Raw genomic sequence first — 16,667 nt, forward strand, 5'->3', positions numbered from 1 at the left:
TACTTCAGGTGCAGCCTCACCAATACCCTGCATCATGACCTGCCTGCTCTTGAACTCAATCCCTCTAGCAATGAAGGCCAACATACCGTTTGCCTTCTTAATAAATTGTTTTATCTGCAAGCCAACTTTTTGCTATTCATGCACAAGCACTCCCAAGTCCCTCTGCACAACAGCATGCTACAATCTTTCACTATTTAAATAATCTGCTCTTCTATTACTCCTTCCAAAGTGTATGATCTCGCATTTACCAACATTGTATTCCATCTGCCAGACCTTGGCCCACTCACTTAACCTATCTACATCCCTCTGCAGACTCTCCACATCCTCTGTATAATTTGCTTTTCCACTCAGTTTAGTGTCATCAGCAAATTTTGCTACGCTACACTCAGTCCCCTTTTCCAAATCATCAAGGTGAATGATCAATTGAAATGATAACGTTCCAGGCTCAATTCCCAAACAGCACAAAATGAACTAATCTCAGCAGTACTATTCAACCTCAGGGCAAACCTGACATTAATCTAGAATCAACTTGTCCCATACTTGTAATTTCAGACTTGAGTTCCAAAGAAAAAAGAAATATAAATTTTTAAAAATTAATTAGAATGCTACTATACTACATGCAGCAAACTGACCTTTATATTATATAGATCTAAAAACAACAGAATCCAATTCAAAGTTGAAAGAAAAGTATTTCCCATTTAGCAAGTACAGGAGCCTTAGACCCTACATCACCAGGTTCAGGAACAATTATCCTACAGCTAGACTCCTGAACTGGCTCCTCACCTCAACTCTGAACTGATTCCACAACCTACAGGCTCACTTTGAAGAATTCTATAACTCATATTCTCCGTATTATTTATTTATTTAATTTGCAAAGTCTGTCTTCTTCCGCACATTGGTTGTCTGTCAGTCTTTGATTATGCAAAATGTTTTTAAAGTTCTATAGTAATTCTTTATTTTCCTGTAAATGGCTGCAAGAAAATTCATCTCTAATTATTATATCATAACTTTATACGTAACTTTAATAAGTTGACTTTGACTTTCACTGTAGTTTCTTTTTGCCATTTGAGCACTTCTTTAAGTTCCCTGTAACTATTCACATCACAATTTAAAATAAAAAGCAGTCTTTCCACAAGTGATATGTCAGGAGCAAAGCACAACACACTTCAGTTTAAAACAGGAGATTGTAGATGGAAATAGACAAGGGGATGAATAGCTTCACACTGAACTTCTCAGAAAGAATAATACAATGCAAGGTGCACCAATTTTGACACCATGAAGTACAGAAAAATAATTTCCACATATCAGCTTTGCAGAAACAGGAAAAGAAAATTAAGAACAGAAGTAAAAAGGAGAATATTCATCCTGTTGAAGGGTCTCGGCCCAAAATATTGACATTTCATCATTTCCATCGATGCTGCCTGACCTGCTGAGTTCCTCCATCACTGTGTGTGTATTGCTTTGAATTTCCAGCATCTGCATAATCTCATGTTTTGGACTACCTCGTTGAAATTGAGCCTTCTGAATATTTTCAGCACCTTTTCTACATTAATCAGATTCTTGCATTCCCTCTAGCATAATTTTGTTATACGTCAGATACTCAAAAGTGAAAAGCAGAAAAATACTGAATAATATCAGCACATCAGGCATGAGAAACTGAGCTGACATTAACTATTTCACTCTATGCAGTTTCAATACGAATCACTATTATTTATGCATTACATAATCTGAAAGCAGCTAAAAACCATATTCTGAAAACACAAGAGCCTGCAGATGCTGAAAACTAGAGCAAAACGCTAGTCTAGATCAAGTGTCTTGACCTGAAACATTAACTGTTTCAGGTTGAGACTGGAATGATGTTGAGGAACTGCAAGCTTCGGGGCAATTCCTCTACACCATTTGACCTGAACACAATCATTTGACAGCTAAATATTGAAGTTCCAAAACTCTGACAGAGCCAGACAACTGATCTGGGGTAGACATTTCCCCCATGACTAGGATGTCAAGAACGAACGGTTGGAGTCTCGGGTTACAAGGCAAGAGATTTAGCATTGAAATGAGCAGATATTTCTTCACTTGAGAATAGTGAACTTGTGGAATTTGCCACCACAATGAGCTGTAGAGGCCAAGTAGTTGAGCATACATTTTTAAAAAAAGGCGGCATAAAGGAGAATGGGGAGAAAGCAGGAATACGGTATCGGGATTAAAGAATGCTAAAGATAATGCTAAAGCATAGAGCAAAATTCTGAGTACATTCCAAAATCATATACAACAACATTCCCACCATCATAAATATTATTATTTCAAATCCATCCATTTGGTGCCAATGTGCATTTTGCAGGACTATCACAACCGCTGTATCTTGAAAAATTTCTAAGATTTACACCAAAGCAAAACCTAGAAGCTTATTATTGTCAAAACACACAAAACTGATTAAGACTATAAAGGTGTTTTATACAAGCCATGGGGTTGTAAAAGTCCAATTGATTTTGGATTTTACCTCTGATTTCAGCACTAAAGACAGTTAACAATCATTAAGCACACAAGACAAATATGGTAACATAGATATCACTAAAGGACCATTCAGCCCATCACGCTGAACTTTTAAAGTTCTACTTATTAAGAATAATAATAATAATTTTAAAGTTCTCTTACCTATCTTTGAAATGATAGAAACACACATTGTTTCATTAAACAAGAGAAAATTTGCAGATGCTGGAAATTCAATCAACACACACAAAATGCTGGAGGAAATGCAAAATGGTCTCGGCCCAAAATATCAACTGTACTCTTTTCCATAGATGCTACCTGGCCTGCTGAGTTCCTACTTGTGTGTGTTGCTGTTCCAGTAAACATTATTTCACTACCTGAATGTTACAAGAGTATAGCTAAGCTCAGTTATCTTAGTAAGTGAGATGAAACAGCAAATTGCTTTCAAATGCAAGAGGTCACAACTGCCTAGAATCAGTCTATTCTGACTTGCAATCATTCAATGGGATCCAATTCCTCTAGCAGAGGCTTAATGAAGTACTTGATCACACCATATTTAACTTGATTTCTTCTGTCCCACTGAGAAACACTGATCCTGTTAGATTACTCACATCAACCAAATCAATGTTACTGCATTCTAATCATGAAATACTTTCTTTTCCTCTCTATGAAATCAGTACATACACAAGTACTGTCACTTGGCTTTGGTATCACTATAGATCTCAAAGTTAAAATCCATATATGTTACCAAAAACTACACAGGTTCATTTTCTTGCAAGCACTTACAGAAAATATAATTGAACATGAAAAATATAACAAATGACATGCCAACAGGATTTTTATTCATAAGCACCAATTGCTCCCATTTATCATCACCAGTGGCAGAGGAATCCTTCATCTTCAGCTATTTTGCACAACGTACTTAACAGAAGTTCTTAATTCAACTGGTTATTTTGCACAAATCAAGTGGCCATAACTCAGGTTTAAAGCCATGACAATACTTCACATTTGTTCTATTTTCCCTCAAAGTATACACAACTCAAAGTCAATTCACACATCGACATTGCACCATCTGCAAAGCAACCTGCCAGATCAAAACAAAGTCCTTGTATCTTCCAATCTCCCTATAGTCATTAGATGTAGAACATGTAGATGTTTCCAACAACCTAACATTCATACCGGTCGACAAATGGAACACTGATTCATCCTCTCATAATACCATGGAATAACTTTATATTTGTCCTAGATTAGTAGCACATCGTAGTAGAACAACAAAGCAAGATTGTTGAATCTAGCTACATTAATGTCCCAGTAAACCATGCAGATATTTCTAATGGCTGATACCTATAGAAAGCTGACTCAAAAACCATAACATTAAAGGAATAAAAACTTTTGCAATGTGAAATTCAAGACAACAGCTTATCCATAGCATGGTTACAAAATCTAAACTGCTGGCTTCCTTTTTCCAACATTTAAGGCTCTATTTCAGGGAGCTAGTCCAAAACACAAGAGATTTCTGCTGATGCTAGAATTCCACAGCAACACATATAAAATGCTGGAGGAACATAGGTCAGGCAGCATCAATGGAAATGAATAAACTGTCACTGCAGACGTGTCCAAGTAGCACCAGAAAGTGTATTCTACAACTACCCAATGTTTCAGGCCAAGCACCAAAGGAGTGTTGATAGGCAGGTGAGAGAAGGCAAAGTATCTTTGTTCTATCTGTCTGCCACAACAGACAGGATTTCCCAGTGACCCACCCATTTTGATTCTATTTCCCACTCCAACAGGTTGTTCCTTGGCCTCCTCTGCTGCTTTAATGAGGCCATTCTCAGGTTGGAGGAGCAACATCTCATATGTCATTTATTTAGCCTCCAGCATGATGACATGAACATCGATTTCTCCAACTTCTGGTAATGTCTAGCCCCCCCCCCCCCCCCCCGTCTCTTTTACCATTGCAGTTCCCCTCTTACCACTTCTCTTCACTTGCCTATCAACTCTTTCTCCTGCCCTCTTCCTTCCCTTTCTCTCACAGTCAACTCTCTTGTTCTATCAAATTGTTTCTTCTTCAGCCCTTTAACTATTCCACCCATCACCTCCCAGCTCTCACTTCATCTCCCACCCTCCAACCTGGTTTCACCCATCACTATTAGCGTGCCTTCCCCTAACCTTTCCAGTCCTGATTAAGGGTCTCAGCCAAAAATGTTGACTGTGTTACCTCTCCATTGATGCTTTCTGACCTGATGAGTTCTTGCAATGTGTTATAATTGTCTGGTCAAGCTTGTACCCTTTGAAACTATTCTCCAGTATCCTCAAAGTGAGATTTTTGCCACTGCTATCATAGCAAAATTCAGCTTGAATCCATCCATTATCTGCTGCCCTTCCCTTATCAAAGCAGTAAAGATCTTATAGATGACCCAAGATTATGAAAGATATTATATAAAGGCAGCATTAAATTTTCATTTCACTGGAAGTTGGGGCTATGGGTATGCCAAAGCCCAGCAACACAACTACACAAAGCTCTGCTACAAATATACCCCACTTGCAATCAATCCATGGCAATATGGTGTCAAAATTATTGCTTTAAGTATTCCCTCTACTATGTATAATTGACTAAGTCAGTCATGAAGATGGGGCAGAGGTTTAAGTTAAAGAAAGAGTGTTGTTTAGCTAAGACGAGCCAATACGAACTAGAGAATCACAGCCACTTGAAATTTTCTTGCCAATTGTCAATCTGATTGGAAAGACCAGAGGAACAAAGAAAATAGCTATATAGCCAAAGGAGCGAGACATTCTCGATAACTCGAGACATTCTCAAGGCAATTGGGTAGAGAACCTTACTGTCAGATCTGTTGACTCTGTTGACCATTTTGTTTTACATCTGATGTCCAGTCCATTATCTGCACAATTCTTTGCTCACCGACCGTGTGAGAGAACTTTCACGCTATATAAAACGATAAATTTTCAGACAGATACGTGCACACAGCCCGATATCCAAACCCACACAATGCTGCGTGCCCTGGCCCGGCCCTCCCCTCCCCCATGCACGTCCAGGCGCCAGGCTGCGCTCACCTTTCCTCATGCACTTCATCCAATGCCTGACGATGGAGGTGTAGTGCTTCTTGTTGTCGAGGATCCAGGCGGACAGGCCCTGGATACTGTCCATCGTGTTGGTCACCGTCAGCAGCTTCTTCTCCAGCGTTGTCTCCAGAGCGGCCCAAGCAGCCGACCCGGCCGCCGCCATCTTGGTCCCCCCTCCCCCCCGCTGCGCGTCCCCTGCGGTGGGGTGGTAAGGGGGAAAGCAAGGCGCAGGCACGGAGAGAGAAGGGGTAGCGGGGTCGCCGTCAAACAGCACGCGAACGCGCACGGGCACGCCACCACTGCCTGCTGTCTCGTCTGCACTCAGATGAGGGGTGGCGCGCACGTAACCTCCGCTCGCCTCTCCTAACACGAACGTAGGAGATGGGGGATGGAGCGCGCACGCAAAATACGCTGCCCCCTCCCCTCCAAAATAAATGCGTCACGTGAAGGGAAAGGAGGTTGTGGGCGCGCACTACGCCTAGCCTTTCCCCTAATACGTAACGTAGCTAGACGCGCACGCAACGATGCAGGTCCTCTGTCTTCTCTGCACTCGATGGGAAACTCCGTCTAATTATTAATAGGAACAAGATGATGATTTGGAGGAGGAAAAAAAACGAGAATGTGGCTGGGTGGATTATATTCGCCTCACGCATACAGAAGCATTCGTTGGGAGAAGGGGAGTGAGTCGACCGTTAGATGGTGCGCCTGCGCAGTCCCCTTTGCGGTGGCCAGCACGCGTGCGTAGTAATTTCCTCCCCCCCCCCCCCCCCCCCCGGAGCGAGCGGGCAACGGACTGCAGTTCGCGCGCTAAGCAAACGTCGTGAGGGCGGGCAGCAGTGACGTCACGGCGAGGGCTAATAGCTGCGCTCTGCATGCAGCTTTAGGTAAAGCTCTAATCGCCCCTCGGCTGGAGTTTGCTTTACTTTCTCTCGACAGTAGTTAATAATATGTGTACTTGTTTTGTTTGGTTCAGTCTCTCTATCTGCGGGATGGTAACTGCTGTAGTCACGGTGCCTGCTGGCTCTGGTCGCCGCCATTTGGTGTCAGCCGGGCGGCTAGGGCCGGCGCGCATGCGCGGCAGGGCCGGGAGATGGCTGCGCCACCGACTAGGGAGAGCGGCTGACAGGCGCGGGGATGCCGTCTTCCTCAGCGGGCGGACAACGACCTCCCCAAACATTACTTTCCAACCCCCACCCCTAACTGTCACTGTTGGCGAAGGTACCGCGACCCGACTGGTTACCAACCACCCTCCCCCGCCGGAGAGACGGTGGTACTGCCTAGGGGAGGCGGTGCTGCCCGCCTGTAACCAGGTGTACCTAAAGCTTTTTGTTTTAGCCGCCGTTCAAAGGCTCAGCGAGGTCATGAGGATAAAGCAATATGGTGGAGACAACAGACTGCAAATGTTGGGTATATAAAGTCAAGTTTATTGCCACGAACACAAGGTCACAGAAACGTCACAGGCACCTCGTATCAGGTACACAAAAACATAAATCGACAATATAATTCATACAGAAATTTGTCAAGTCACATTTATTGTCATGCGCAAGTATATGTATGCAGAGGCAATGAAGAACTTAAAAGGTTCATTTTATTGAAGTACATACGCAGAATACAACTCTGAGATATGCAGAAAAACTGAAGGAGAATGATGTAAACTACAGACCACACTGATAATCACATGTCTTGGAATTTCAAAAACATCCTCTGAACATCAAGAAAGCAACAGTTCGAACTCAGTCCTTGGGGCCTTCATCTGCTGAGAAATAGCCTCCCATGATTCAAAGTATGTATAAATTATACAATCTTGAGATTTGTCTGCTTATAGGCAGCCATAAAGCTAGAAACCTGAAAGAACTCAATTCAAAAAAGAAAGACCAATACCCAATGCACAAAGAAATTCAAGACACAAACCATACAAACAATAAAAGCAAGCAACAGCATTCCGAACCAAATTGAGTCCACGGAGCCTGGAGCAGACCAAAGCCTCGCTCTCAGTTCACCATATTAATGGGGCAAATCGCCACAAAGCTCACAGACATGCAGTACTGCAGCCAGAGCAGTGTCGGGACCTTAGCACTACGGCGGGCGGAGTGGACAAAGTTCAAAGTAAAATTTATTATCAGAGTACATACATGTACCACATGCAATCCTGTGATTCTTCTGCAGGCATACTTAGCCAATCTATAGAACAGTAACTAGATGCAGATATCAATAAATAACAATAAACAATGAGCATGAAATAAGACAAAAGAGTCCTTAAATGAGTGTGGTTATTCCCTATTGTTAAAGAGCCTGATGGTTGAGGGTAGTAACTGTTCTTGAACCAGGTAGTGGGAGTACTTGGCAGCAGTGAGAAAAGAGCATGGACTGATGATAAGGGTCTATGATAATGGATGCTGCTTTCCAATGACAACGTTTCATAGTTGGGAGGGTTTTACCCTTGATGTATTGGGCTGAATCCACTATCTTTTGTAGGATTTTTCCACACAAAGGCACTGGTGTTCCCATACCAGGCCATAATGCAGCCAATCAGCACACTTTCCACCGCATATCTATAGAAGTTTGCCAAGGTTTCTGATGGCATGCCAAATTCCTGCAGACTTCTGAGTAGGTAGAGGTGCTTTCTTCACAATTATATTTATATGATGGGTCCAGGACAAGTCTTTGGAGATAGTAACAACCAGGAATTTAAAGTTACTGACCCTATCCACCTCTGATTCTCCCTCCCCTGAAGTCTACAATGGGATGTCTTGGGAGAGGGGGGGTAGCACCTCTGGTGGGGGGGCCTGTCATGCCCTTTTTCAGGGCAGCTCATCCACCTTTGGTCCCCACCTGGTGCTCAGCTCTCACCTGTGGCTCCGAGTAGCTTTAGCACACCCCACTGAACTGTCTTGGCAGACAGGCCAAACCAAGTGAGGGTAGCTGACGGGTCTTCGAGGTAGGGGATTTGCCTGTCCCACTGTGTGAAGTCTAGCCCTGGCATATGGAGTGGAGGAGACTGATTAATGGTCCAACGGTCAAGAAGGCAGGCCAGCAGGCATTGTGGAGTGTTAAGAGCACGACAAGGCACTTGGACATCCTGGTCACCCACCACAAGAGGTGGTGATCTCTATTTAAACTCCCCCGGCAGTAGGCAAAGGCAAACCACTGCTATAACCTGCCAAGTACATGATTTCCTAATATGTCAGAGCGGCATGGAGGGAAATTGTCCATTAACTGGAATTTCCAGATGTAACCCAGAGCGAGCGAGCGAAGTCAACAATCAGTTTCTTGGTCTTATTGACATTGAGTGAAAGGTTCTTGTTATTACACCACTCAGCCAACTTTTCAATCCCCCTCCTGTATGCTGATTCATCACCACCTCTGATACAGTTCACAACAGTGATGTCATCAGCTAACTTGTACATGGTGTCGAAGTTGTACTTAGCCACATAGTCAGAGGTGTAAAGCAAATAGAGCAGAGGACTAAATACAAATCCGCACAGTGCTCTTGCGCCGATGGAGATTGTGGAGGAGACGTTTGTTTCGATCCGAACTGACTGGGGTCTCCAAGTGAAGAATTCCAGGATCCAATTGCACTAAGAGGTGTTGAGGCCTAGGTCTTGGAGTTTACTCCTTAGTTTTGAGGGGATGATGGTGTTAAATGCTGAGCTGTAATGGATGAAGAACATTCTTGTTGTGTCGATGTTCCAAGATTGTGTGAAGAGCCAGCGAGATAGCATCTGCTGTAGACTATTACTTTGGTTGGAAAATTGGAGTGGATCCAAGTCGTCACCCAGACAGCTGATATGCTTCAGCCCCAGCCCCTCAAAACACTTCAGCACTGGGCAATAGTTATTTAGACAGGTTACCATGCTCTTCTTGGGCTCTGGTACATTTGAAGCCTACTTGAAACAGGTGGGCATCACACACTGCCAGGAGAGCAGGAAAGTGAGCAAAATCAGCCCAAACTTCGCCTCAGGTCCCAACATCCTGCCTTTCCAATCTACCTCTTTAAATTGACCAAACACCAGGTAATGCCTTGCATTAGGACCCAGGCCCCGCTACAGATATTTGCTCTGGACCTAGACTTCACCACCCAGCCCTAAGCTGTTCTTGACCTCTCCAAATCGGCTTGGTGGTTATAACGATCCAACCTCGCCTCTGGGTTAAGTGGACGGGCATCGAAACTCCTCCACTTCAACTCCTTTCTAACTCGATCACTCCAACTTCATTTCCATCTACAACCCCATCCCAAGCGGGTTACACTTCAACTTTGTAACAAACCAGCATGGCTCATCCCTGAAATCAGCTTTGCCTACCCTCACCGCTTCATCCTTTGTGGTGATAGTTTACCACAATTTACTTCAAGAAGGTATTATTAATAATGTCTTAGTCAAATTTCTTGCCTTTTGAACTGTTGCTCGCCTTCAGTAGTGCCATCTCAAAGATATAAGTTATACTATAATACCAGTAATGTTTAGGCATGGAAACAATGAAAAACGTATTTGCAACAGCATCATAGCCACATCGCATCAGATAGTGTATGCATAATGCACAATGAGGTAGATTGGGGATAGAGTTTAACTTTATTTTAAAAGAGCTCTATTCAAGGGACTGCTAACAACAGGACAGAGGCTGTCTGGTGGTGTGTGTTCTCAAATGGAAGTGGGAGAAGAGAGAATGTCTAGGTAGGTTTGAGGGGTCCTTGATTACGTTTGCTGACTTCCCAAGGGAAGGTAGTCCTAAATAGTCACTCCATCCTAAATGGATCAGCTTCCTTTCTCCAAAGTCAACCAAGTTTATTGCCACATGAATGCACACAGGTGCAATGAAAACCTTAGTTCCAACAGCATTAGTAAACAATGTTCACAAGCAAAATCAAGAGACAATTTTCACAAGAAACAACAATTAGAAAAAAAAACTTCCACTTTAGTGCAAAATGGTCACAGTGTTGATCTACTGAGGAAGTGATTAGGGTTGATTCATGAACTGAATAGCTGTTGGCTGAACCTGCTGATGTGAGGCTTCAGGCTGATGTGTACCTCCTGCTCAATGGTAGCTGCACACAAGATGGATGCTGCACTCTTGAGGCAGTGCCTCCTGTAGATAATACCAATGGTGGCGAGGGATGTGCCTTTGATGTTTTTAGCTGAGTCCACTACTTGTTGCATCTTAATGTGCTCCTGCCAGGAAACATTCAGCAGCTTCAGTGAGGTAGGTTCAGCAGTACATCTGCTTTGATACTACCACCTTCTGCACCTACAGGTTTACCACATCTGCAGTCTCGCAGTTAATCCTTCACTGTTCTTCAGACACAGCCACCAGCCCCCACTTCCAACATATCAAATTCTAATCATTTTCAGCACAGTCAAACCATTCAGCCCACCTAGACCAGATGCAACACACAAACAGATTGTTCAGCACACTTAGACCAGATGGAACACACCATTTAAACCACTTAGACCAGATACAACACACAGACAGACCATCCAGCCCACTTAGATCAGATGCACCAATTCTACATTAATACCAGTTTATTATTCTGGCCACAGTGTTTCCCATAGATTCTGACCCTTACTTGCTCAGTGACCAAATGACACAGCAACTTGCTGGAGCTGGAGGTGTACAGCAAAGCCTACATAATAACAAGAAGAACGTGCAAACTCCACACAGGCAGTACTGGTGGTAGGAATTGAGCTGGGGTCTCTGACAGTGTAAGGTAGCTGCTTTGCTGTGCCCTCACATTTGACAGTGTAAGGTAGCCATTCCACTTGACATCATGTTTTGGTATTTGAAACTAGACCTCAGCAACACTCTGGTCCAATTTTCCATTTCCACCAACAACAAACTTAACTTTGAGACATCTCACTGCGGAAGTGTTCAGTTGCAGTATCTCTCTCTCTGCTTTAGAGGCACCGTTCCAGGTGAAGAAGTGATGCTTGTGCTACTCCTGATGTATTTGTTGTACAATCTGTGGCCTCACTACATCAAGCAAACTATGTACAAACCTGTCACATTAATTCTGTATCCCACTCCGAACGTGTGTCTCCTTCCCTTTCCTGAAGGCCATGGCCAGGCAGCAGTAGTGAAATAGCAGCAGCATAGTAAACGGACAGACTTTCTTCAGTGTGTGATTGCTTTACTTGTGGGCTCAATGTTAGAACCATTGCTTTCCCTGTGGGGTCAGTGTTGGAACCACTCTTTCCCTGTGGGGTCAGTGTTGGAACCTTTGCTTTCCCTGTGGGGTCAATGTTAGAACCATTGCTTTCCCTGTGGGGTCAGTGTTAGAACCATTGCTTTCCCTGTGGGGTCAATGTTAGAACCATTGCTTTCCCTGTGGGGTCGGTGTTAGAACCATTGCTTTCCCTGTGGGGTCAGTGTTGGAACCACTCTTTCCCTGTGGGGTCAGTGTTGGAACCTTTGCTTTCCCTGTGGGGTCAATGTTAGAACCATTGCTTTCCCTGTGGGGTCAATGTTAGAACCATTGCTTTCCCTGTGTGGTCAGTGTTGGAACCATTGCTTTCCCTGTGGGGTCAGTGTTGGAACCTTTGCTTTCCCTGTGGGGTCAATGTTAGAACCATTGCTTTCCCTGTGGGGTCAATGTTAGAACCATTGCTTTCCCTGTGTGGTCAGTGTTGGAACCATTGCTTTCCCTGTGGGGTCAGTGTTGGAACCACTCTTTCCCTGTGGGGTCAGTGTTGGAACCATTGCTTTCCCTGTGTGGTCAGTGTTGGAACCATTGCTTTCCCTGTGGGGTCACTGTTGGAACCATTGCTTTCCCTGTGGGGTCAGTGTTGGAACCATTGCTTTCCATGTGGTATCAGTGTTGGAACCATTGCTTTCCCTGTGGGGTCAGTGTTGGAACCACTCTTTCCCTGTGGGGTCAGTGTTGGAACCACTCTTTCCCTGTGGGGTCACTGTTGGAACCATTGCTTTCCCTGTGGGGTCAGTGTTGGAACCATTGCTTTCCCTGTGGGGTCAATGTTGGAACCATTGCTTTCCCTGTGGGGTCACTGTTGGAACCACTCTTTCCCCGTGTGGTCAGTGTTGGAACCATTGCTTTCCCCGTGGGGTCAGTGTGGGAACCATTGCTTTCCCCGTGTGGTCACTGTTGGAACCATTGCTTTCCCTGTGGGGTCACTGTTGGAACCACTCTTTCCCTGTGTGGTCAGTGTTGGAACCATTGCTTTCCCTGTGGGGTCAGTGTTGGAACCATTGCTTTCCCTGTGGGGTCGGTGTTGGAACCACTCTTTCCCTGTGGGGTCAGTGTTGGAACCACTCTTTCCCTGTGGGGTCACTGTTGGAACCATTGCTTTCCCTGTGTGGTCAGTGTTGGAACCACTCTTTCCCTGTGGGGTCACTGTTGGAACCAGTCTTTCCCTGTGTGGTCAGTGTTGGAACCATTGCTTTCCCTGTGGGGTCACTGTTGGAACCATTGCTTTCCCCGTGGGGTCAGTGTGTGAACCATTGCTTTCCCCGTGGGGTCAGTGTTGGAACCATTGCTTTCCCTGTGGGGTCACTGTTGGAACCATTGCTTTCCCTGTGTGGTCAGTGTTGGAACCATTGCTTTCCCTGTGGGGTCAGTGTTGGAACCATTGCTTTCCCTGTGGGGTCGGTGTTGGAACCATTGCTTTCCCTGTGGGGTCGGTGTTGGAACCACTCTTTCCCTGTGGGGTCACTGTTGGAACCATTGCTTTCCCTGTGTGGTCAGTGTTGGAACCACTCTTTCCCTGTGTGGTCACTGTTGGAACCAGTCTTTCCCTGTGTGGTCAGTGTTGGAACCATTGCTTTCCCTGTGGGGTCACTGTTGGAACCATTGCTTTCCCTGTGGGGTCGGTGTTGGAACCATTGCTTTCCCTGTGGGGTCACTGTTGGAACCATTGCTTTCCCTGTGTGGTCAGTGTTGGAACCATTGCTTTCCCTGTGGGGTCAGTGTTGGAACCATTGCTTTCCCTGTGGGGTCAGTGTTGGAACCATTGCTTTCCCTGTGGGGTCACTGTTGGAACCATTGCTTTCCCTGTGGGGTCACTGTTGGAACCAGTCTTTCCCTGTGTGGTCAGTGTTGGAACCATTGCTTTCCCTGTGGGGTCACTGTTGGAACCATTGCTTTCCCCGTGGGGTCAGTGTTGGAACCATTGCTTTCCCCGTGGGGTCAATGTTGGAACCACTCTTTCCCCGTGGGGTCGGTGTTGGAACCACTCTTTCCCCGTGGGGTCGGTGTTGGACCACTCTTTCCCTGTGGGGTCAGTGTTGGAACTGTTGAGCTCCTTGTGGGTTCAATGGAAACAAGTGCTGTTGGGGTGTGAAAGGGAGAGACCCACAAGGTTCTGGAATGCTCTGCCAGGATAGGAATGGATTGTCACCTTCAAAGGGGATCTGGACATGGAAGAGAGCAGAGACTGGGTCCAGCTAGAAATTAATTTATGGGCCAATTGCCTTAGATGCTCTCAGCATTCTGCACTCATTGTTCTTAAATGTTAACTGTTTTGTTCTCTCTCCACAGAGCCATCCTGACCGGAGGAGCTGTTCAACCACTTTATACTTTTTAATGACAAAAAAAAGTCTATTCTGAATTCTGCCAAATGCAGCCCTGGGCTCACATACAGAAACAGCAGGAAATGCTGCAGGCTAGGCAGCACAGGAAATGGATCTGACATGCTAAATGTGGGCAGAGCAATTTCATAAGAGCCTTGATGATAAGAAGCCAACCTTTCACCCAATTATATTTCAAACAACAGACTTAAAATGTCCCCACTTACAACAGCTGTTGTCAGAGACATACATTACGAATGCACCAATTCCGCACAGACCAACAAGCACTGATCCAACTTTATTCTCCAGACATTTCTATCAACTCACACAAGTAGGCCACCAGCTCCCTTTATGCAACATGTGATTGTGGCCTCCCCTCTTCTCACCCATGCTCCTTGATGTTTTTCCTTTTGCTCGTCACCCCCACCATGTTCTAGACTTCACCGGCCCGATACTCTGATGGCTGCTTGTAATCATCCCAATCCTTCAGCTTTCCATTCTCATTTTCCTCACTCTTGGCCTCAAACTACTAATTTTTCATCTACTGTGGCAAACTTTGACTGTCTTTTCCCAGTGGGCTCAATCACAAGCTGCTCTGAGCGAAAGAATTTGTAGAATGCCTACAAGAACTCCATCTTGTAGGCATTCTACAAATACCTTTCTTGGGATCCAGCAGCAACCTGATCTCCCCAAGCCCTATAACTATCATAGCATTGTCCTTTTAAGATGTCTTTTCTACTGTTTTAATTTGTACCCCACGGCCTGCTTACAATTTAGAAGTCTGTTTATTACTCCTATCTAGGTATTTTTACCCTTTCAGTTCCTTAACCTCGCGACATATGCCATTGATATTAAACTTGATTCTGAACCCTACCCACAAGAATTCTGTGTCTTCTGATTCTATGTCACATCTTGCTAACGACTGGACTTTAATTTTTACCAAAAAGCCACCCCACATCCTCTGCCTATTTGCCTATCCAGTGTATCCATGGATGTTAAGTTGGGAACTATGATCTTTTTTCAATCATGGCTCTATGATGCCCACAGCATCAAACCTGCCAGTTTCTAAGTGTAAACAGGAGGAACTCTCCAGATGCTGGAAATTCAAGCAACACACACAAAATGCTGGTGGAATGCAGCAGGCCAGGCAGCATCTATAGGAAGTATAGTCAACATTTCAGTCTTGATGAAGGGTCTGAGCCCGAAATGTTGACTGTACTTCTTCCTATAGATGCTGCCTGACCTGCTGCGTTCCACCAGCATTTTGTGTGAATTTCTAAGTGTATCTTGTGTTGTATACTGTGTTCATTCAAATATAACACCTGTATTCACAACCCCTCTTCTCAAATTTATCCCAATATTGCCTGAAGTTAAATTCTAATCCCTTTTTAAATTTACTGTCATTTTTTAAATTCTGGAAACTAAAGTAACCTTTCCTGCACTCTCCTTCCCTTTTGCTTTATCCATAGCTCTCCTGTCTGTTGAACCCACCCCCTACTAATTAGGTTAAGTTCCAATTCACAGCTCTGAATTACTGTATGTGATTTGCCAGGACCCTGGTCCCAGTACTGTTCTGGTGGAATCCATCCCATCCAAACAGATCCCTCCTTCTAGAACTGGTGCTGATATCTATAAGACAAGAGCTAAATTTGATTTATCTTTAGTATATAGTAAAATGTATAAAACAAAATGAACATTTGTAAGACAAAATGGTGTCAGCTTGGAATGTGGTTGAATACCAGTGAAGAATGTATTCCTCCTTATAGACCTGTTGTCTTTCTTTCTAAGTTATGGCCTAGACCAAAGGTCATGAGAGATAAGAAATGACAAGCTTGTGCCACTAGAGGATGGAAAAGTTCTGGGGTAAACATTATGCTAGATATTTGAAGGGTATACTGTAAAAAGGGGAAATTTCTTTGTGCCTATCTTTACTTGGACTAATCTTTTCTTCAGCTAGAATACAACTTGTGCCAAGAGCTGGAGGTAGAGACAAGGACATCGATTGAGAGAGAGCCTGTTAAAGCTTTTGGGTATCTGCAATTCCCTCCGGCAGTATATCGTATAGCATGGCTTAGTAATTGGCTGATAAGTATTATTCTGCCTACTTTTCTACTTAATAAACCATTTTGTCTAATAAAGTGACGTTTTATAACCTTCAACAAGTGTAAAATGTTTCCTTTGTTTGCAGACACCTTGCTTCTGAATCGGAAAACAAGGAATGAAGTTTAAAACAACTTTGTTACAATACCAACACATTCAAATCTACTTCTCCCATACCAATCATTTAACTTTTTCTCATTGACCACTTTACATGTGGCTCAGGTAACATGCTAGGGATTATTACCTTTATTTTTGTTCTGCTTTTTAATTTAGTCCTTGGCTGCTCAAATTCCCTCAGCAGAACCTCTTTCCTTGCTTTTACCTGTATTGTTGGTAAAGCCAAGGCAACTGGATTCCCACCACTTCAAGGAGTCTGTACATTCTCCCTGGGACCATATGTATTTCCTTAAAGATGCCCTGGTTTCCTCCCACAGTCCAAAAATATCCCGTTTAGTAGGTTAATTGGCCATTATAACTTGTCC

At 44.1% G+C, this 16,667-nt stretch overlaps 1 protein-coding gene across 3 annotated transcripts in view; it reads right to left on the reverse strand.

Annotated features, from left to right (window-relative positions):
- Positions 1-5,893, reverse strand: part of LOC132399665 (regulation of nuclear pre-mRNA domain-containing protein 2-like) — a 97,757-nt gene extending 91,864 nt beyond the window's left edge. The window contains exon 1 of one of the 3 annotated variants that reach the window (XM_059980303.1): positions 5,563-5,893. In XM_059980303.1, the coding sequence (XP_059836286.1) occupies positions 5,563-5,734 (172 nt within the window). In that variant the 5' untranslated portion in view covers positions 5,735-5,893. Of the gene's footprint in view, positions 1-5,331; positions 5,422-5,562 lie in introns of those variants that run through there. The other 2 variants (XM_059980301.1, XM_059980302.1) reach the window with 2 other exon arrangements.
- Positions 5,894-16,667: the final 10,774 nt, after the last annotated feature.

The sequence above is a fragment of the Hypanus sabinus genome, chromosome 9 (assembly GCF_030144855.1).
Source record: "Hypanus sabinus isolate sHypSab1 chromosome 9, sHypSab1.hap1, whole genome shotgun sequence".
Classification (NCBI taxonomy): Eukaryota; Metazoa; Chordata; class Chondrichthyes; order Myliobatiformes; family Dasyatidae; genus Hypanus; species Hypanus sabinus.